The sequence below is a fragment of the Dipodomys ordii genome, unplaced genomic scaffold (assembly GCF_000151885.1).
Source record: "Dipodomys ordii isolate 6190 unplaced genomic scaffold, Dord_2.0 Scaffold85, whole genome shotgun sequence".
Lineage (NCBI taxonomy): Eukaryota > Metazoa > Chordata > Mammalia > Rodentia > Heteromyidae > Dipodomys > Dipodomys ordii.
This window is the reverse complement of record NW_012267301.1, coordinates 2,332,214-2,354,878: the sequence shown is the minus strand read 5'-3', so window position 1 is coordinate 2,354,878 and position 22,665 is coordinate 2,332,214. Positions and strand designations below refer to the sequence as shown.

Genomic DNA, 22,665 nt, shown 5'->3' with positions numbered 1-22,665 from the left:
CCTCCACTTGTTTTTCTCTCCAGAAAACCATTGGAGGTAAGAGTTTCACCAACTTTCCTGCGTAGGCTGGCCTCAAACTGTGATCCTTAGATCTCAGCCTCCTTAGTAGTTAAGATTATAAGTGTGCTCTATCAGCACCCCTCTGGCAGAGTTTCTTTACATATATGATTCCTAATAGTACAGCCTGAGAAAAAGATATTGTCCTCATTTTACAGATGAGTTTCCACAGGCCCCAAAGAGAAAACAAACTTCTTGGAGTTGAAGGAGTTGAAGTCAGGGAGGCCGTGGGAGGCTAAGCCTATGCCCAGTCACTCTGTAGTGCCATGCCTTGGAGTTTAAGGGTACCTGAAACATGCAGTTGGATGGAATGGGGTCAGGTCTGTCTTTGTGAGACAGGTGAACTTGAGCAAGTCATCTCACATCTCTGAGCCTTTTATTGTATCTGTAGGAGGAGGTGGTTATCAGAGTTCTTTTATGAAGTTGAGCACAGTTGGGAATCAATGTTCTTGAAGCAAATGCAGCTAGAGAATCAGGCTGCTGGGGCAGCACTAGGCGCCTGATGGAGGTCTCATCACTGCAGGGTTCCCTTTGCACTGGGATCCCTGATTCCAGGCCTGAGTGGTACAGTGGAGTCATTTGTCTTTTGCTCTGGAGTTTCACTCCTCCCTCCAGGTCCCTAGGGGACAGCAGCTTGTTTTTTAGTGTTTTTTAATTGGTAGTTCAGGGCCTAGTTTTGTTAGGCAAGCACTCAATTGTTGCTTCACACCTCTAGCCCATCGTAATTTTAGAATTGCTTACAAATAATATTCTCTTGGATTTTGGGAACGTGGTTTAAAGCTAGTGTCTATGAGCTGGAAGACCAACCATTTAAACGTCTGCAAAGTAGAAGAGGACTTGGATCGTCTGAGTTGGTTTTGCTTTTGCAGTGCTCCGGAAGCTATCTGCTGCTGCCAGCACAGAATAAATGTAGGAGCCTCAGGGAAACTTCTGCACCTGAAAGTGATCCTCGTCCTTTTGACAGGGTGACTTTTTTTTTTTTTTTAAAGCTTACTGTAAAGTTTTGTGAAAGTCATTATCCCAACACACCCTGTCCCACACATAACCACACATCTTCCCACCCTCCTGCATTTGGCTCCTGAGTTCCACTCCTGCCTACAGATAGCCACTGGCAAGATTGATTTGTCTAAAACTGTAGAATTGTGGCTAGATGAGTTTTTATGTGTATATGGATGCAGATATGATCTCCAATGAATTTTTCAGCAAGGAAAAATATGGGCCCAGAAAAAGTAATCTTTCATATAACTTGGGGACCTAACAACCCTGTAAGAAATTACACCTTTACCCATTTCTTGTTCTTTATGTGAATAGATACTTCTTAAGACTAGTCCAAACACCAAGAAACCAACATTAAATATAATAACAATGAATACTACATGCAGCCACTTGGAACCATTTCAGAAACATGATGGGCAAACAAGGGTAGACAAGTCCATACATGATTATTGATGAAAGTAAAACCCCAAAGGCAGAATATAGTTACTGGGGGAACTGGATGTTCTATTTCTAGGCCTAGAAATAAAAGTATTTAAATATTTAACATATTTTAAATATTTAAAAATATTTGTTGGTTGTACATGTGCTATATTTTACCAAAGTAAACCTTTCTTTTTTAAAAAGTTGCACTGCAAAAAAAAAGTTTGAATAATTAGTGAACTAAAAGTGCTCATATTGTTGAGAGACAAGAAGTAGAGAAATATGAGAAGACAGAATATAAGGAAGATGCAGCATTAAGCCACCTTTTCCAGAAATAATGGAAAATCTTCAGAGTGTGATGGTTATTAGTGGTAGTCACCATAACGAGATCAAGGACCTATTAAGAGAATCAAGAAAACACACTTTTGGTGTTTGTGAGAGTGGGGAAACAAGTGGAGCATACTTGCCTTGAATGTTGGTATCTGTCCCATTGGCCTAGATGGACTGAAAAGGGAAAACTTCACTCTTGCTCTCCCTTCAGAAGAACAAATGCCATCCCCGCAGAACATACTTCAGACAAAATTGGCTTTATGAGAAATGGATTTATAGATAAGATTCTGAGTTTTAATATAATCTCATGAGTAAGAATGACATTTGGGATTACCATTTATTAGGTATCTGTGCCAGGTCCTGTGTTCTGTGCTTTCTGTGCATTTAGTCTCATATAAGGACTAAAAAGGTGGAGGCATTTTTATCAACATGGCATGGATATAAAAATAAAACCCAAGAGTCTACATTTGTACATAACCTGTTTTTAGCTTTCACTGACTTCAAGTTCAACTACTGAAGAATTAAAAAGAAAACAGATCAAGGAATCTAGAAATAAGCCAACATTTGGAAAATTGACCCGTTTTAATTATTTAAAAACAAAAAATACAACATCAAATTTCCCTTACCATCTACAATTCAGTTATAGTCAAACATTCTAAGACCAGAGTCCCCTGTCCAGAAGCAGGGAATGACGAGACACTGAAGACACACGAAGGTGAATGCTGAAGATCAGATTCCAGCTGTGGTCACAAGTCTTCCATTCAAACACACTCCAAGGCTCTCTTTTCAATGTGTTAAAGAAAGTGTTTTATAGGAAGTTCTTTAAAACAGTTTCATCTCAGGCACCATTTTCTTCAGTGATACACAGCTCCATAAAATTTGTTTCCATCTGATTGATAGGAATAAAAAGCAATTTTTACTTTGTCTTTTCCTGTTGGCACAAAGAGGTAAAATTGTCAGATTCCTTTATTAATAAAGGAGAGAAAGAAAAGATCTAGGCTGTGTGGGGTGCTGGTTTCTGCTTGCCTCTGAGGGTGTGACTTCCAAAGAGCTAAATCACATTTATGCCACTACAATGATTAGTATTTTTTTAGATGATAAAAAAGAAAATACTAGAGCTGGGCGCTGATGGCTCACGCCTGTAATCCTAACTACTCAGGAGGCTGAGATCTGAAGGATCCTGGTTCAAAGCCAGCCCAGGTAGGAAAGTCCGTGAAACTCTTATCTCCAATAAACCACCAGAAAACGGGTAGTGGCGCTGTGGCTCAAGTAGTAGAGCGCTAGCTTTGAGCTGAAGAGCTGAGGGACAGCATCCAGACCCAGAGTTCAAGCCCCATGACCAACAACAACAACAAAAAAAAAAGAAAAAAAAGAAAATACCCAATAGACATTAAAAATGGTCAAAAGTTTGTTTTTTTTTTTAACCGCAGGTCAATTTTTGCCTCCCTCCCCCAAAATATACAAAATGAACATATTGGGATGGTAACATCCATCATCCATTTGGACATTCCAATTTGCCCTTCTGCTTGTTCCACATACAGGTTTACGAGGAAAGGCATTGAGTTTTCTTAGTAATGTAATAGTAGTAACTAGCTGTGATCGTGGCAGCTTATCTGAGGTCCACTGATCCTTTCAATACATGTAGGGAAAGCATGACTGTCATTCTCTGCCTGTATCTGGACACATTCAGCTACCATGGAAACTACAAAGAAAGGAAAAATATATTTATTCCAAGATTCATTTACTGGGATTTCAAAGCGCCCTTTCTTCCATAGAACCCCTGAGTGGTGATACTGTGTTAGGGACTGCTGTGTTTTCCGGCATGCGCTCCCATCCTCTGAGGGTCCTGAGAAGGGTAGTGGATTGGTCCTGGAGCCCTCATGAAAGGAGGGGGTGGTCCCATTGGGTGGAACATGTGTGGGCCAAAACCTGCACATAAGAGAGAACACATCTGTTAGGCTTGCACTTCCTTTGGCAACTTTTTAAACCCACATGTCTTTCTAAGATCAAATGCACCTACACATTAATCGAGGCTGACATGTGTGGAATTCTAAGTATCAGTTCACAGGATTTTCTTACGATTATCTACCTGTATCATTTCCTTGGTTTTAGAAACCTTTTCCTTCAGTCCAAAAACTCCACAAGACTCAAGGTATCTGCTATGTTATCTCAGCCTCTGCTAAATGGAAAAAAAATTTTTTTGGGGGGGTCCGGTCGTGGGGCCTGAACTCTGGGCCTGGGCGCTGTCCCTCAGCTCTTCAGCTCAAGGCTAGCGCTCTACCACTTGAGCCACAGCACCACTTCCGGCTTTTTTCTTTTTGCTTATGAGGTATTGAGGAATGGAACCCAGGGCCTCGAGCATGCAAGGCAAGCGCTCTACCACTGGGCCTCCTTCCCAGCCCCCAATAGAGTTTTTAAAATACAACTTTCTAAAGGAAGAAGTGGCCATGGCTGACTTACATCCTAGCACAAGCTAGGATGACATCTGCCCATAGGCACATTCTGAGCCATAGTGATACGGCATCAGTTCAGACTGTTTAGGACAGCAGATGGTGGCAGATCTCTGGACTCTTGATTAACTCCAACCCTCATGATACTTGGATACTGATACACTCAGATCTTTTTTAATCCAGTGCCTGCCCTCTCTTTAGAAGGCCAGGAGCAATATGAAGTAAGACTCTCAACCACCAGCACCACAGAAGTGCAGAGGGCCTGTCTACCTTGACAAGAGGGCAGTGACTTTTCTGAGCCAGGAAGGAGGACAGGAGTACCTGGGGGTGGGGGCGGGGCAATTCCAGGGGGTGGTGGCAGGGCGATGTTCACCACAGCTGGAGGACCACTTGGGGGCAAGTTGAAGTAGTTGGCAGAGGCTTCTTCTTCTGCCGCAGGAGGAGGAGGAAGAGCTGAAGGAGAAATAATAACCAGTACTCTGAGGGGAAGACAGGTTTCTAGCCCCTGCTAGGAGAAAGGAGCTACTGCAGGGGGCGGAGGTGCCCGGAGTGGGGAGGGGGGTTTCTTCTAACAGAGAAACCTCAAGGGAAATTGGGCTTCTGAGGTCAGCAGGGACTCTGTACTCACCTCCTGGCAGGCCAGGTACAGGTTCTAGCTTGATACCAGAGTCTGTGGTTCCATCCTTCTCTTTCTCTTTTCCTCTGGCTGCTTGGGATCTGGAGACACACATATAATACAAAAGTCAGCACTCTGTCCCATTTTTTCTCATACCTCTGCTTGCTCCATCTTCCAAATGCAGTTCCTTTACTCCTTGCCTTCTCTTCAGCAAACAAGTGTCAAACTATAGAGTGACTTAAAGCCAAGGTTTTGAAAGCAAAAGGATTTGCACTCAAAATGTGCTAGAACTGCTACCAATGTTGTATGTATGCGGCACAAAGTAAGCACAGGCTATTAGCTTGCTCCTCCCAGATCTAAGCTGGAAACATCTTCTCCTTTGAACTTGAAATTTAGGCCATTTTACCTCGCTTATACAATCAACCATTTTCAACTTAAATAGCCATTCTTCTATTTTATCTTCTCCCTTAGACAATCAATGTTTGCTTCAAATCTACCTTTCATGTTCTGGCATTATACCTGGCCTATAATAGCTAGTAGCAATTATAACAAGAAGGTGCAGAAACACCATGAGCCTTCCAAGGAGACCATCAGCAAAACTCTAAATACATTTCCAAAGCAGGACTTTCTAACCTCCATAGGAATCATGTACTACATACAGAAGGATCACAGAAAGCTTGTTTTAAAAATAATCTTGTTGATTATAAAGCCTGTTTACTAAAAGCTTCCAGTCTCTAGGGTAACAAAATAGTTTTTTGAAAATCTCAGTAAGGTATATGAAAGTTCCTTTCTTACCTTCCCCATTTTACGTTGAGTCTGCGGCCATTGACAATCAACTTATTGAAGGATTTCTCAGCAGCCACTTCTGCAGCCTGCCTTGTGGCAAACTGGATGAAAGCACACTGCTGTCTCTGCACCACAGTGATCGTTCGGATCTCTCCAAACTGGTAGAAGTGATTCCTATGGGACACAGGTAGAGAAAAACAGGTTAACAACTGAGACTTGTCCAGAGATTGAAAAGGCACTATGGACTTGTTCTAAATCACCATTAGGCACATAGGCCCCACAGTTACATGCCTGACCACCTGGGTATTTTCCTTCTTCTTGCCCTAATATTAGTGCTGCTTCTTATGAGAGAGAAAAATAATAAATAAGGGCTCTTAAACATTGTTTCTGTGGAGAAATGAGGGCTCTAGTGGGTTCCCTAAGGACAATTAAGCCCACACCTCTAGATAAGGCATTGGTAAACTACAGCTCTTACTGTGCATGTGCCAAGAGTGTTTTCTTGTTTTGTGATGGGGACTTGCTATATTGCTCAGGCTAATCTTACGTTCATAAGCTCAAGCTCATGACTTTGAGCCAATGATTCTCCTGCTCCAGCCTCTGAGGTGGCTGCGACTACAAGTGTATACCACCATACCCAGCTATATGCAAAAAACATTTAAACAGGTGTATATGGGCTGGGACTTAGCTCAGTGGGTAAAGAGCTCACCTAGCATATGGGAGGCTCTGTCATCCAGTCTGAGCATGATAAAAACAAAACAAAACAACAGCAACAAAAAAAAGGAATAAAAACTAAGGCTAAAAGAGAATAATGCTAATATGTGAAAAAGATTTCATATCATCCCACAAAACCTAATATTTTTGTTCCATAGCATTTTCTATGGGCTGTACTGGTTTTTGGAACTCAGAGGCTAGAGCTGCAACTACAGCTTTTTGCCTGATTTTTCAGACATGGTCTCCCACTTTTTGCTCGGACCAGCCTTGGATCTTGATCCTCTTAACCTCTTAAATAAACTTCCCAAAGAGCTGGGATGTACCATCATGGCTGGCTTGTTTTTGAGATAGGGTCCCATTAACTTATTTGCCTGCACTGGCCTCAAATTCGATCCTCCCATCTCTGCCTCCTGGGTGGCTGGAATTACAAGTATAAAATTGTAATTAATTTAGAAATTTCTAGCATTTCATAGAAAACCTGCTAGCCTCTTGTGATTACCTTAGCTCACTCAGAGTGAGCTTAGTGGAGACAGGCTAGGAATTTGTTCACTTTATCTCTCTTTGGAAGGATAATTTCCATTATCAACCTAGATGTCACATTTGTCAAGCATAGGACAAATTAAAAAAAAAAGCCCAGGCCCAGAATTCAAGCTTCACAAATGACGAAAAAAAAATCATAAGAAATTATATCCATAATTTCAGAATCACAGCCAGGCACTGGTAGGTCATGCCTGTAATCCTACTCAGGAGGCTGAGATCTGAGAATTCAGTTTAAAGCCAGTTCAGGCAGAAAAATTAAAGAGACTCAACTCCAACTAACTAATAAAAAAAGCCAGGCTGTAGGTATGGTTCAAGTGGTGTCCACTGTGAAAGGAAAAAGCTAAGTATGAAGCCCCAAGTTTAAGCTCCAGTATCAGAAGAAAGAAAAAAAAAATTTCTCTCCTTCCCCTATATAATAAATCATTCTTGAATGCATGCTATTCTAATTCTGACCATTAGGGTCCCATGCACTGATTACTCCCATGCAAGGATGGATAAGCACTCTTGATAAACATTATTGCTTTGACATCATAAAGGATAATTTTATAAAAATATGAGTCAGTATGACTGCATAAGTATAGACTGTTAAGATTACCTAAGGAAAACTGCACTTAAAGTTACCACATTTATCTTTGTTTTAGTAAATGAATGTTTCAAATCATTTAAAAGCAAAAAGAATTCCTGAAATTAGAACCACACACCTGAGATCTGTCTCAGTAATCGTATCGCCCAAACCACCAACATAAAGTGTTGTGATAGTCTTATCCTCAGGTGGGTCCAGACGAGGCATAGTCGAAGCTCTCTTTAGAAGCTTATCTGCTACTGGGTCATTGATGCCATAATACCGATCTTTAATGTTCTGGTCAGCAAGAGGATCATCTGGATCTGTAGGCTTCTCGTGCCTGATTCACAAAAGAACAATGAATGAAGGAGAAACCAAGTGGGCAATGTGTTGTATCATTCAATATTAACTTGGTATTTTACAATACCAAGCATATATCCTGGATGTCTTTGGAATTAAGAAACGATTTCCACACCAAAATACTATTATCAAAACAGGGCTAATATCAAGAGATTTACTGTATTACACAAAGCCTTCCTAGCTTTCTAAAATCCATCTAAAGGGCCGTGTAGGGTGAAAAACTTCCCTTACAAAGAAATATTCTGATATGACCCACCTCAAAAGAAGGTGGACATACAGCTATCCCTCTTCAGTCATAAGTCTGGCTTTACACTGAGACTCTGGTTAGAACTAGTGAAAAGGACATATATTATTTGTTTGGTTTTCCTAACCTAGTCAGTTAGTGACTAGGTTAAGAATTCTGAGGGGCTGGGAAGGAGGCTCAGTGGTAGAGTGCTTGCCTTGCATGCATGAGGCCCTGGGTTCAATTCCTCAGCACCACATAAGCAAAAAGAAAAAAAGCCGGAAGTGGTGCTGTGGCTCAAGTGGTAGAGCGCTAGCCTTGAGCTGAAGAGCTGAGGGACAGCACCCAGGCCCAGAGTTCAGGCCCCACGACTGGACCCAAAAAAAAAAAAAAAGAATCTCATGGGGACTTTTCTGCCTCGGGTGGGCTTTGAACCCCTATCCTTAGATCTCAGCCTCCTGAGTAGCTAGGATTACAGGCATGAGCAACCAGTACCTGGCTTTCTTCAATTCTTCTAGTTCCCATTTTCACATATATATACTGATGATTATTTTAAGAGATTTTTAGTTGTGATGATATAGTGTCACTGTACTTCAGGACCAGAATTCTCCTAAACAAATATATAATAAGCAATATGTAGCTTGGACTTTGATTAGCAAAGTAACTTTCTGAACTTAACATAGATACACTTAGACATTTTCCCTTTTATTATATAGAAATCCTTGATAAATTAATTTTTTCAAAGTCACCTATAGTTAAAATCATTTCCCCAAAGTTGCTCTAAATCAATAGCAATAGTTTAATCTAATCACAGTTGAGACAAGCCTAAAGCATATTTAGACCAGAAACTTCTGGTCAAGATTGTGGAAAAAGTTTTGGTGCAAAAAAAAAAAAAAATGCCTAAGACAAGGAGATTATCTATCATAGCACTGATGCCATTTACCTCACCGTGACCACAGAGATAAGAGTTATAAGCTAGATGTAATTTTTCCCCAATTGCTATTTAAGTTCCTACTATTACTCAGGGAGACTCTAAAACAGCCTACTTATAAAAAGCATACCAAAGCAGACATTCTGAGGTGGGATCAGAACCAGAGACAGGAAGAGAAGTGGGAAATCAAAAGACTAGATTGTTTAAAGTACCTAGACACTTTCCGATTCATCAGACATGGCAAACATACCATACTCAAGGTCTAAAAGGCAGGTCTGACAAACATTCTTCAATTTACTGCAGGTCTGGCACACTTCAGTCTTCTTGAAGCGCATGCGGACTCCAGGGCACCAGCGAAACACTGTGAATGGCCTGGCACAAATCTGAATACACAGCAAGAGCCAGAGTGTTAAGAGCCAGGCACCTGGATGATCAATCCAGATTTAATAATGAGATTTCAGACAGGATCCCTGAATCTAGGGTTTAGAAAACTTAGACAATCACCTTGTCTAAATGCCATCTGATATTTCAGTCAAATTTACAGTACTCTTCCCTAGTAGTTAAAAACTTGTAAAGAAATGCAATATTCAAAATATCAAAGTCGAGCACTGGTGGCTCACACCTGTAATCTTAGCTACTCAGGAGATCTGAGGATCATGGTTCAAAGCCAGCCCAGGCTTGGGGTTTATTCTCCTAACTTCAACTTATCTGACCTTTTCTGCTTGACTCAGACATATACTAGTTATTGCAACTAAGGGAAACCATGGGACCTATGTTTCTTTGGGCCTGGCTTACTTCATTTAATATGTTTTCCAGATCTTTCCATTTCCTAACAAATGGGGCAATGTCATTCTTTCTGATAGGCGCATAGAATTCCATTGTGTATATATACCACATTTTCTTGATCCATCCATCTACTGTGGGGCATCTGGGTTGGTTCCATATCTTAGCTATAGTAAATAATATTGCAATAAACATAGTTGTGCTGGTAGCTTTAGTATGGTCTTGTTTGTGATCATTTGGGTAAATGCCCAAAAGTGGGACTGCTGGGTCATAGGGGAGCTCTATGTGGAGTCTTTTGAGGAACCTCCATACTGCTTTAAAACGGAAAATTATTACACTAAGCCCACCTTACTTGTGACTTATTGTACATGGCTAACCATATATGGTTAAAAGAAATCCATGAAATATCAAAACTAAAAATATTTAACTTGCACATATATATTATACAGCTCAGAAGTGCTCAGTTAATTCAGAGTTATCATTGTGTAACTTTGTGAGCCTCTGATTTTTTTCCTTGCCCTTAATTCTGTGAAAATATGCCTTCTTGCATATTAGCAAATAGTGCCTAAAACACAAAATAAAGTTATAGTAATTCTTCCAAGTCAAAAAGGGCATGTAATGTGTTTAATTTAAATGATAAAGTGAAAAGTTTAGATTTGTTGAATGAGAGAATGTCTTTTTTTTTTTTTTTTTTTGGTCTGTCCTGGGAGCTGAACTCTGGGCCTGGCCGCTGTCTCTCAACTCTTCAGCTCAAGGCTAGTGTCCTACCACTTGAGCCACAGTGCCAATTCTGGCTTTTTTCTGCTTATGTGGTGCTGAGGAATCAAACCCAGGGCCTCATGCATGCAAGGCAAGCACTCTAACATGAGCCAACTTCCCATTCCCAAGAGAATGTCTTTTGCAGAAGTTGGATGAAATCATCAGATAAATGAATCAAGTATTAACTCAGTAAAGTACTGAACTCCATGCATCATTAACATTCATGGTTTTCCCTCAACCATGGTCTCCTTGGAACCATAAACCTGCAAATACCAAGGGCCTACTATCCTTCTTAGCAGACATACTTACTTTGCATTCTTTCCCATATTTTTCTTTGGTCTGAAATAGAAGAGAACTGGAGTTACAGGAAGAAAATACCCAGATGTCTCTTTTTTTCCCCCTAACCATACTATCTAGGGATTTGTCTTGAGATCCCTGACATTCTAAAAAAAACACAAACCTAATCAAACCAAACCACAATTAAGCAACCTACTTTAAGGGTGGGATGGAACGGGGCATTTATTCCTGATATAGGTAATTAAAGATACTATGAGTTATACTTTCTCAAAAGTTTATAGATAGAATAACAAGTATCTTTACACAGTCAAAACTTTTAGACTGGCTCCTAAGAACCAAAATTCCTAACAGTTTCCATAGTCCTCAAATCAAGAATGATGAAGTTATGGGCAGTCTCCTTGACAGTTTGCTCAGTTAGCCTCATCTCACCCTGTGCTGATACCCTGTACATTAAATATTCTGTTCCCCCAAAGTTCTTCAAACATTTTGAATATACCAGCAAATCATTATCTCGGAGAATGACTATGTAGCTAACCTAATCACTGTCATAGGATTCTGAAGGATAGCATATACCTTAGTATATAAAAGGTGCAGTGGCTGAAAAGATGTGATCAGGAATCAATCTAGCCAGGTGCCAATGGCTTATGCCTATAATCCTAGCTACTCAGGAGGCTGAGATCTGAGGATCACAGTTCAAAGCCAGCTTGGGCAGTAAAGTCCACGAGAATTTTACCTCCAATTAACAACCAGAAAACTGTAAGGGGGCACTGTGGCTCAAGTGGCAGAGTGCTAGCCTTGGGCTCAAGAGCCTGAGGGACAGCGCCCAGGCTGAGTTCAAGCCACACGACCAACCAAAAAAAATAAAATAATGCTGGCTCTCCTAACTTGCTGAAGTCCTTGGAGTTTGACTATCTGAATTTAAATTCTAGTTTTACTCTTTGTGACATAAAGATATAAACTCGGTCAACTTCTGGTCAGTAGGTCTGCTTTCTAGGTAAACGCTTGACAAAGATTAGTTGTTACATTACAGGATTATTGATACAATTTTAAGCGAGACAGTAAGCATGGCAGATCTTTGCAAATCCCCCGGATCTTTGGGTTCGTAAGAGTCATTTTTCCTGCCGATCTTTGGGTTCGTAAGAGTCATTTTTCCTAAGGGCGAGGAGAAACATTTGACAGCACCACAGCATGAACAGAAGATGAACAGTAACCTTCGTTTTCACTTGCTATCACTCACCATTCGGATGTATGGGTTTTCTCCAAGACACGTCTGGCACAGAATGGGAAAGTCCTGGGGAAAACGGTAAATGCGGTGAGGGCCGAGCCGAGGCCCCCGAGGCCTCGGTCATTCTCCCGGCCACGAGGGGAGGGAGGGGAGGAACAGGCAGGCAGGAACCCCGGGCCCAGCACGGGCTGGGTCGCGGGGGCGGCGCGGCCTGCACTTCCGGCAGGCAGGGGGAGAAAACCCCGCCGGCCAAGGTTAGAGGGCCGAAAAGGCTGGGCCCCAGGCCGGAGCTAGGCCCCGCTGGGCCTCGTTTCCTGAGCCTCCGCAGGCCGCCCTCCAGCCCTCGCTCCCGCCGCGCCGGGCCGCGAGCCCGCGGAGGGCCCGGCTTCGCTGCGCCCTGCCTCCATCGCCTGCGGCCATACTCACCGCATCCTCCCAATTCTGCCTGTTGTAGGTGTTGGAACCCAGAGAGGTGGCCATCTTGAGAGTCCCGGGGCGGCCGGAGCTTCCGAGTGGGGACCGCGGACCGCCACAATCCCGTGAGGACCTGCGTCGGGCGCCGGGTCGCTTGACGTCTTATTTATGCGTCGGGCCCCTCTCCGGGGCGGGGCCTCGCGCTTGTGTTACGACGCTCCTCTCGCCCAGGGGACTTCTGCGCATGCGCAGTTTGTCAGTTTGGGGATCTTCACCAGTATAAGTGGTTTATTTAAAAATCTTGGGAAAGAATAAAGGGACTAGTAATGATTGGGGAGCTGCGGGTAAACCAGTGCTCACTCCAACTAAGCGCTTATTGTGCCAAACGCTGGCAGACGGCTTGCGGCGCCAGTCACGAGTCTCACCTAATTCTTAATTTTCTTTTTTTTTTTTTGGTCCGGTCGTGGGGCCTGAACTCTGGGCCTGGGCGCTGTCTCTCACTCATCAGCTCAAGGCTAGCGCTCTACCACTTGAGCCACAGCGCCACTTCTGGCTTTTTTTTCTTATGTGGTGCTGAGGAATCGAACCCAGGGCCTCAGGCATGCAAGGCAAGCGCTCTACCACTGAGCCACCTTCCCAGCTAATTCTTAATTTTCTAAGATTGACAAAACATGTACTTGAATTCCAATTAAAAAATGCTTTCCCCTCCAGCATAAGTGTGTTTACTGTGCAAATTACACCATAGAGGATTCTACCAAATTCATATTCAAGGCAGCATCCTGTCTTTTTTCATCCTTAAATGACAACCCTAAGCCCTAGGCAAGTATGTGGAACCCTCTTAAAATTGTTTAAAATTATCTTTAAGTAGTCGTAAAAAAAAGTTGCCATTCGGGCTGGAAAGGTGGCTCAGTGGTAGAGTACTTGCCTTGCATGCTTGACGCCCTGGGTTCGACTCCTCAGCACCACACAGGCAGAAAAAGCCAGGAAGAGCTGGGTGCGCACATTTTGTAATCCCCTAGCTACTCAGGAGGCTGAGATCTGAGCCAGCCCCAAGAAGGAAAGTCGGTGAGACCCTTTATTTCCAGTAAACTACCACCTCCACCCCACTCCCAACCCCCCAAAAAAGCTGTAAATGGAACTGTGTCTCAAGTAATAGTGCTCTATCTGAAGCTGCACAGACTAGGGAAAAATGAGGTGTGGTAAATTTACAGCAAATACAGGAGACATACCTTCATTTACACCCCTTAATTTAAAATTGAGGGAACAAAGTCATTTAGAGGAAAATGAAAAAAGGATAATTTAAGGAAACTGAGGCGTGGGGAAGGCAACTCAGAAACCTGGTATTTAGAAATACAAAAGTGCCATCTTTGCTTTAAAGAGAGTGAACAGAATGCATCCCAAGAATTAACACTTGTGACAGGATGTATGCCTTCCTGAGAAAAATGCTCCTCCAAACTTAAGCCACTTCCTGCCCCAAAGTGCAGATAGGAGAGTACCTCCTATCTTCCTATCCTCTCAAGGATAAAGATGTTTTATATCAGGATGCATTCTGGAACCTCTGAAAGTAAAACCGGTGTGGTTAGAACAAAGACAAAGCACCTATTTTTATACAGCTTTGAAGCCAGACCCTCTGCCTTTACCCTATAAATACCCCAACAGCCCAAGGAGCTGTGTGTGTGTGTCTTTCCCACTCTCTCCCCAGAGAACACCCATACTCTGCTGGCCTGTGCCCTTGCCTTCTGTCTGTCTGCTTGCCTGCAAACTCCAGCAAATTTTCTTACCATTGTGACTTGTCCAGAAATTCTTATTCTGTAATTAAAGTCAAAGATCCTAGATGAAGAGTTTCTACCGTTAAAAGGAAAACTGCACCAAACCTCATTTTTGTGTGGTGACATACTCTTGAGCAAAAGAAGCTCAGGGGTAGTGCCCAGGCTCCAAGTTTAAATCCTAGGACCAACTCTGCACCTGCTCCCTCCCCACCCCCCCAATCTAAAGGATAGCACTCTGGTCTTGAATTCAAGCCTCAGTACCTGCATGGGGAAAAGAAAAATGGAAATTGAAGTTTAGAGAAATTCAGTTACCTCCTTTTGGTTGGAAATCTAAAAAATGATAAAGCCAGACAGTCCAAAATGAAGATTTTTTTTAACCTGACAAAGAAAGGGTCTTATGGAATACACATCTTTGTAAAACCCCAATAACACTGCCAATATTTTAAGAATTTCATTCTAACATTACTTTCATATTTGACCTATCATCAAACTTCTTAATATATTTCTTTAAAATGTCTCATTAAATAAATTTATATAAAGCATACTTTGCAAATAGTTAAGAATTTTAAAGCTGGGAACAGGTGATTCACACTTGTAATCTTAGCTATTCAGAGATCTGAGGGTCAATGTTCAAAGCTATCCTGGGCAGAAAAGTCCCATGAGACGCTTATCTCCAATTAATTAGCAAAAAGTCTGTAGTGGAGGTGTGGCTCAAGTGGAAGAGTGACAGCCTTAAGCAGAGAAAGCCAACTGAGACTGATAGGTCTAAGTGCAAACCCCAGTCATGGTGTACAAGTGCAAGTGTGAGCGCACACGTGCACACACACACAAATTTTACTTCTTAGTTATCAGGAATTTTTGCATACGTTTTCCATATATATAGAATATTTCCATCATCTCAAAGAAGTTCTCTTATGCCAACAGACAATTTGCCTTCCTTACTCTCAGTACATTGCAACTACTCATTTGTGTCCTGTCCCCTATGGAAGCTTCTGGGCTTATGATGGTGCTATGCTTTACTAAACCCACTGCATGGAGGAATTAAGCTGGGGTTTGTTACTGCCATGATTGTCTTTAATGCATCTCAAATATACTATATTCTAACATTGTTTTGGGCATTAGGTTGGGGCCAAAAAACTTTCCTCAAATATTCATGGTTCACCTTCAGTTTATACCTGTCCCGCATATCTGCACAGTGAAGTCAGTCTCTTTCTGTACCTTCCACATCCTCTAGCAACTTGTATTTGTTACTAGCTGCTTGCTAGGCTGTAATAGAGGAGGAATGAAAGGTTCTGTTATAATTCAGTTCAGTTTCAGGCTTTAGTAGGATCTACTAGGCTTTAGAATTATTTTTAGTATTCTTTCCCTCTTATTATGTACCAGTTAAATTTTACTTGTCTTTGGTTTTATCAAGGAGCATTTCCCATCTGAGAAGTACACAACAGTTATGAATAATTAAACTATGGGCGGTGGCTAGTAATGTGGCAGTAGCAAGTGATATGCTGTTATCTATGGCATGTTGATAGTTGGAGTGAGGCACTATATGTGTAGAAGCAAGGAGCAAATAGAAAATATCTATGCCTTCCACTCAGTTTTGATGTGAAGCACTTTATGTTCTAAAAGAACTACTGAAAATATCAACATGAGATCTAAAGGTCACAGTTCAAAACCAGCTCAGGTAAAAAAGTCCCTGAAACTCTTATCTTCACTTAACCACCAGAAAACCAGAAGTGGCATTTTGGCTCCAAGTGGTAGAATGCTAGTATTGAGCAAAAGAGCTCAGGGATGGCACCTAGGTCCCAAGTTCAAGCCCCAGGGTAGAAAAAATCAACAAGTATGTAAAGGAAAAGGATGTGAATGTGAACTTATTCAACAAAGATAGGGAGCCTATTATTTGCCAGACATGGTTGTGAGTTTGGCAGATATAGCAATGTAAAAACAAGCTAGGCATAGGGGCACACACCAGCTGTGTGATGGGGCATATCCCAGCTACTTGGAAAGTGGATATAGGATTTTAAGTTTGAGGCTAATGTGTGCAGTTAGTAAGATGCTATAATTCTAAACAAACTAATAAATAAAAGCTAGGCATGTGTCTCAAGTGATGGAATGCTTGCCCAGCAAGCATGAGGCCCTGGGTTTAACTCATAGTACCACCAGAAGTGGGGATAAAATATGCCTGCCCCACAAAAAAGCTTATGTTCTAGAATGATGACTCAGAAAATAAAATGTACAGTAAGTTGGATGGGAAGAAATGATTGACAAGTGCTGTGGAGGTAAAATGAAGCAACAGGGGGTAGGGAATGTGTATGATAGGAAAGGGCAGTTAACAGGGAGTAGTTGGTCAGAAAAAACACACACAAAGGCACTGTGTGTGTGTGTGTGTGTGTGTGTGTATGTGCGCGTGTGCGCTGATCCTGGGGCTTGAACCCCTGGTACTGTCTCTTAAGCTTTTTCTTTTTTTTTTTTTGCTCAAGACTACCACTCTATTACTACTTGAGCCACAGCTCTACTTCTGGCTTCTTTTTTTTAAAAATTGTAAATAAGAGTCTAAGCAACTTCTCTCTTTGAGCTGGCTTTGAACCATCAGGTATCAACCTCCTGAATAGCTAGAATTACAGGTATGAGCCACCAGTGCTTGGCAGAAAGGCAACATTTGAGCAAAGACCTAATTGTGGTGTAGTGAGCTATGTAGAGAGCTTTCCAAGCAAAGGCCAGAGACAGCTGCATGGGAAGGCCAAGGAAGAGCAGGGAGGCTAGGTTGGCACAGAGGAGGGGGTGGTTAGATGAATTTGGTGAGGCAGAGCTTGGGGAAGCTTCAGGTCCTGTAGGACCTTATATACAAAGGCTGACAGAGCCATGCAGGTGAGGGGAGAGAGGATGTGATGGCTTTGAATAGGTAAAAGGATGAGGGTGGGTGTCAAGAGGTGGGCCTGGATTAGACAGGAGCATCAAGAAGGCATCTCTAGCCACAGGAGGGGTGGTGTGTGATTAAAGAGGGAGGTGCATGAATGGCTGCTTGTAAAGGTTGGACCACTTTGTATATTTGAAAGGACACCTTTTCAAAAATGACCTAGAAAGAAGTATAACAACATTTATATAATGGTTCTGAGAATATATATAGAAGGAACTCTAACACACTCTTCCTATAATACTGTTTAAAGTAAACTAATCTGGTATGATCTTTGGATCATGTAAAGAAATGGAAAAGAACCTGCCTGTTGATTTTCACATACCAAATTTAAAAACTCAAACTGTGATCAGATTTTGAGCCAACCTAGTTCCAAGCAAGTTTTGTGAAACAAAACCAAAGACACAGTCAAGTTTTGTCTGCTTTATTTCACTACATTAGGCAATAAGGCAAAACAGTAACTTGTTACTCAAAAAGATCAAGGAGTATCTTTCATTCCAAAAAGAGACCAAAAATGATGTGTCTTCACAAGTATGCATAACATTTAGCTCATTATACTTGTAATATGCACTTTGGTCAAAAGACAACTTTGGTGTGATCAAATCACAAATCCAAATTAACTTAGCCTTAAGTTTCCACAATTATAGTTTCAAGTGTTACAGCCTCTAAGTCTCCTGTCATAGAGCACACCGACTAGCACTTTGTCTAATATAAAAAAAAAAAAAGGGCAACAGATACAATTCCTAATTCACTAGCTGCAGGTGCTGAACCATTCCTACAAACACATATAATACCAGTTTGCACTAAAACCTATCTGGAGGAAACATCAGACCAGCAGCTCTGTTATTCTGTTAGTTCATTTGGTTTCTGGAGAAAAAAGTTATGACCTTTGAAAGTGTTTCGTATTTCTGTTATCCCATGGGAGTGATGAGACCTATTACTTCAACATTATTATTTTTGGAAACAAAATACCATGCCATAAAGGTGTGCAGACACACAACCGAATACACACCCACAAGTGTGACACACAAGGCTGTTCTCTACTCTGATCCCTCCTTCCTCCACTGGCAAATATGGAGCAGTGGTTTCATAGAAGGCTCTGGCAGTAGTGAATAAAAATTAATTTGATACTTTGTGGGGTCACAAAAAGTTAAGCTATCTTAATAGTCTGAAAACTATTTTCCTGCTGGCAAGGGTATATCTTAGTTACCATTACCATTTTATTAGAGTTGTCCATCTTACACTGCAGCATATATATATAACATTGTGGGAATATTGCTTCATAAAACCAGCTTGACCTTAATAATACAACTTAGTGTCTTTCAAAAGCTTCTTAGTCTCATCTTTCAAGGAAATTGACAAGGACTACGTCTTATCTGTACTCTAGATTACATATCTAATTTTTTTAAATTGGACTTAAACAAAAAATCAAGTTAAACAGGAAAGTTGTCTTTTCCTCCAAAGTCAGTTGGCCACTTACTAAGAATACTTTTAAATAAAAGTGGAGCAGCGGAGTGCCAGTGGTTCATGCCTGTAATCCTAGCTACTCAGGAGGCTGAGATCTGAGGATCAAGGTTCATAGCCAGCCTGGGCAGGAAAGTCCCATGAGACTCATATCCAAATAACCACCAGAAAAACTGGAAGTGGTGCTGTGGTTCAAGTGGCAGAGCACCAGCCTTGAGCTGAAGAGCTGAAGGACAGCTCCCAGGCCAAGTTCAAGCCCCATAACTAACAAACAAACAAAAGTGGTGCAGCTGGTGGTCTACTTTTTTCATTTTAGAAAAACTTCACAGAAATAAAGGTTAGCAACTTAGCTCCTGCATCTAAGCATATGTGGTATATCAGCATTCTGGGCTTCCTGCTGAATTCTCACTGTTTACGATCAAAATGGTCTTATTTATACACTGCACAGAAGTCTTAATCTCAGTCAGGGGAAAAGTTCTTTTTGTTACTACCCAGTTTTTTTTTTTTTTTTTTTTTGCCAGTCCTGGGGCCTGAACTCAGGGCCTGGGCACTGTTCCTGTGCTTCTTTTGCTCAAGGATAGCACTGTACCACTTGAGCCACTGTGCCACTTCTGGCCTTTTTTGTTTATGTGGTGCTAAGGAATTGAACCCAGGGCTTCATGCATGCTAGGCAAGCATGCTACCACTAAACCACATTCCCAGCCCTACTACCCAGTTTTGAAGTCAGGAGATTACAATAATTAATTTTACCTTCAAATAGTGGAAAAAACATTAGTTCAGATCATGCTAAAAATTGAACCTTTACTATGTTTTCCAAATTCCAGAAATAAACTTGTCCAGTTAGGTTTTCTTTGGGCTCTTTCCAGGTCCCAAATACTCAGAACAATTTCTTGAATTAAACAGAGCAAGGCTAGGGAGTGAGATATATAGTCTGCCTCCCTGTGGCATCATTAGCCCTAGATATTGTGGCAATGTTTAAAGTGAACGGAATGTGATGTAACATGTAATTACTTGCTTCTCAAATTAATCTTCAAAGTTCCATATTCTACTGAGGAAAAGTTTAAGAGAACTGGTAAATAAGTGTCCTATACTTACTTAGAAGAAAAGGGCAAAGAGAGTGCCTTAAGATTTTTACAGGTCTCCTCCACCTTAAGACAACACCTGAAGACAACAATTCTATTTTCTGTTAAGCGGAAATCTATGCCAAAATGAGGACCATAAGGGCAAGTGAAGGGACGTGTTCCAGAATGCTAGTTTATATTTAATGGAACACAGAGAGCAGTGTACACCGACACTGAGGGTATATCATTTACAACAGTTCCAAGTTTAGATTATCACTTAATGTTTCATCTGTTAGACTGTGTGAGATCAGTGAGAGACAGAGAGAGAGAGCGAGAGAGAGAATGGTTTCTCAGGTGGTATCTAATGCTACTCTGAGGAACAGCCATCTCTTTCCTGGGATGGAGCTATGGTATTATTGAACGTGCAGGGCTGAGTAAGGGAGACACAGACTTATTGGTGTAAACAGAGTGAGAGCAAGAGCAAGAGGAACAAAAGTCTTACTGCATTTCCAGTACCTGGCCTATGCTTCACTCGAAGGAACGGGATTCAGTAGTGCATGAGTACATCATTATAAACAAGGCCTAACGAAGCACAAGCTTCCATGTTTTAACACAGGGTTGTGGTGCCACAGATGTGGTTGAGATCTGTTCACCAAGGGAATCTTTTAAGGAAGAAGTGGGCCCAAGCTGAGTTCCACATGCTGGATGAGCCAGATGACTTCCGTGCCCTGGTCACTTTCCTCGATAGGGCGGATGTGGGCAGCCAGGTTTTTGAAATCATGCTTCATCTTGAAGCACACGGTCACTTCGCCCTCCTCATGCTGTGGGGTAACTTTGATGAAAATGCCCACTTTGTTGGCTTTTCTGAAGGCTATAATGCTGTGGAAAGTAAGCATGGTGTTATATAAGTCACAAGTCTGCCAAACCACTAAGACTAAGTCATTTTATAATACAATGGTGAATCTGTGACATGACTACATTCTTGTTTCATCAGCAATGAATGGATTTTTTTTAACATTACAAAAATAAAATATAGTCATAAAAGTAAGTGGGAAAAAGTTAAGACCTTTCCTTGTTCTAAACAGCACATAAACTGTAAGGACTCTGGTTCTAAACCTGCCAGGTATTTTCCTATGAGCTTATTTTTTTCTCAATTGTAACCAACATGATTGAGACCTCCTATTCTGTATTGTGACTCTGTTTATTCTATCATAAACAACTTTTACACAGTAGTGTATACAAATCTTGTTCATTCTACTTAATGGCTACATAGTATTTAATCATGAATTTAACAAAACTGGTAAGGCTGAGGCCTCTGCCAACTTTTCACCACTACAACTGTGGGCTGCAAACTTCCCTTTACATTTGCCATTGTGTGCCTGTGAAAGCTTGTAATAAAATTCAGATTTCCAGTCCCTGGTGGCCCTGCTAGACATCCTCTGGGAATGGGTCTGGAATTGTACAAAATAACAAAGCTACCAGTTGCCCTGGTACCTCCTAAAGTTAACTGAAGTTCGGTAACCATTAATTTTACCTTTGTCTTCACTTTACATTTCTACCCCATCATAAAAGGACCAGTGTAATGAACTATTGCTTTTCTACTCCAACCAACCCCACTTCTTTTGCTTTGTGACACTGGATTCTGCTAAACCCACATCTGCTTTGGACACTGGCTTCTTGTTAGGTTTGCAACAGGGGACTCTAAAGGTAGACAACCTAAAGGAAGAAGAGCATTGTTCCTCTTTTTTTCAGCTTCCTGTTGGTTTGTAATTTGCTTGGGCATCACTCTGGCTTTTCTCCCAGCAAGGGGCAGAATCCAGGATGAGCAGTCCAGTTCTTTTTTTATTTTTTTGTCGGTCATAGGGCTTGAACTCTGGCTTGGGTGCTGTCCCTGTGCTCTTCAGCTCAAGGTGAGCTGAAGACATGTGTGAAGCTCTACTGCTTGAGCCACAGCACCACTTCCGGTTTTCTAGTGGTTTATTGGAGGACTTTCCTGCCTGGGCTGGCTTTGAACCGTGATCCTCAGATCTCAGCCTCCTGAGAAGCTAGGATTGCAGGAGTGAGCCACAAGCACCCAGCTATCATTCCAGTTCTTGTATGACCTGCTTCACCTTCCCCTGCCGCCCTGAGAGGCCATAGTCAGGTATCCTCTTCCTCATTGCACTGGAGGTCTGAGTTTCAGCCCCATGGGGCTCCTCCTTCAAGCATTTGAATTTTGACAATCCTTTTATCTTCATTAATTATTAGCTATGCATTTTATAGGGAGCAGAATAATGACACAAATATACAATGTATAATAATGATCAAGTCAGTATAGCAAGAATTTTGATCTCCAATACTTTAGGAAGTTTTACTACTTTATAAATATTTTTAACTTTTTAAAGTCTTCAGCTAACAATTCTTCATAGTAATTTCTCTCTGTTTAAATTATGAATATAATTTCTGTTCTTAGATTGGAAGGAAGCTAATTCCCTGTGCAAGAAAAAGTTTGTGTGTTTTACTTCTTAGATATTAAGTATGAGACTGTGCAATCTACTAATGATAAATCTATAGGGTAGAATCCTCTATGCTGTCTACAGCAGTTAAAAGGAATATACTGGGGCTGGGAATGTGGCTCTGTGGTAGAGTACTTGACTCGCATGCATGAAGCCTGGGGTTCAATTCTTCAGTACCACATATATAGAAAAAGCTGGAAGTGATGTTGTGGCTCAAGTGGTAGAGTGCTATCCTTGAGTAAAAGGAAGCTCAAGGTCAGTGCCCAGGTCCAGAGTTCAAGCCTCAAGACTCGCCAAAAAAAAAAAAAAGGAATGAGCCGGGCACCCGTGGCTCACTCCTGTAATCCTCAGGAAGCTGAGATAGAGGATCATGGTTCAGAGCCAGCCCAGGCAGGAAAGTCCATGAGACTCTTCTCTCCAATAAATTACTAGAAAACCGGAAGTAGCGCTGTGGCTCAAGCGGTAGAGTGCTCACCTTGAGCTGAAGAGCGCAGGGACAGTGCCCAAG

At 41.6% G+C, this 22,665-nt stretch overlaps 2 protein-coding genes across 2 annotated transcripts in view; both read right to left on the bottom strand.

Annotated features, from left to right (window-relative positions):
- Positions 1-2,370: 2,370 nt before the first annotated feature.
- Rbm22 (RNA binding motif protein 22) lies at positions 2,371-12,602 on the bottom strand. Its single transcript, XM_013025481.1, has 11 exons — positions 12,473-12,602; positions 12,059-12,112; positions 10,834-10,863; positions 9,233-9,365; positions 9,113-9,125; positions 7,608-7,808; positions 5,665-5,829; positions 4,882-4,970; positions 4,575-4,706; positions 3,549-3,732; positions 2,371-2,734 (listed from the first exon to the last, which is right to left on the bottom strand). Exons 1-10 carry the CDS (start codon positions 12,524-12,526, stop codon positions 3,602-3,604), a joined length of 1,002 nt encoding a protein of 333 aa, XP_012880935.1. The 5' UTR covers positions 12,527-12,602; the 3' UTR covers positions 2,371-2,734; positions 3,549-3,601.
- A 6,780-nt stretch (positions 12,603-19,382) lies between these two features.
- Positions 19,383-22,665, bottom strand: part of Dctn4 (dynactin 4 (p62)) — a 41,932-nt gene continuing 38,649 nt past the window's right edge. The window contains exon 13 of the mRNA XM_013025585.1: positions 19,383-20,541. Coding sequence (XP_012881039.1) covers positions 20,328-20,541 — 214 coding nt within the window. The 3' untranslated portion in view covers positions 19,383-20,327. The remainder of the gene's footprint in view (positions 20,542-22,665) is intronic.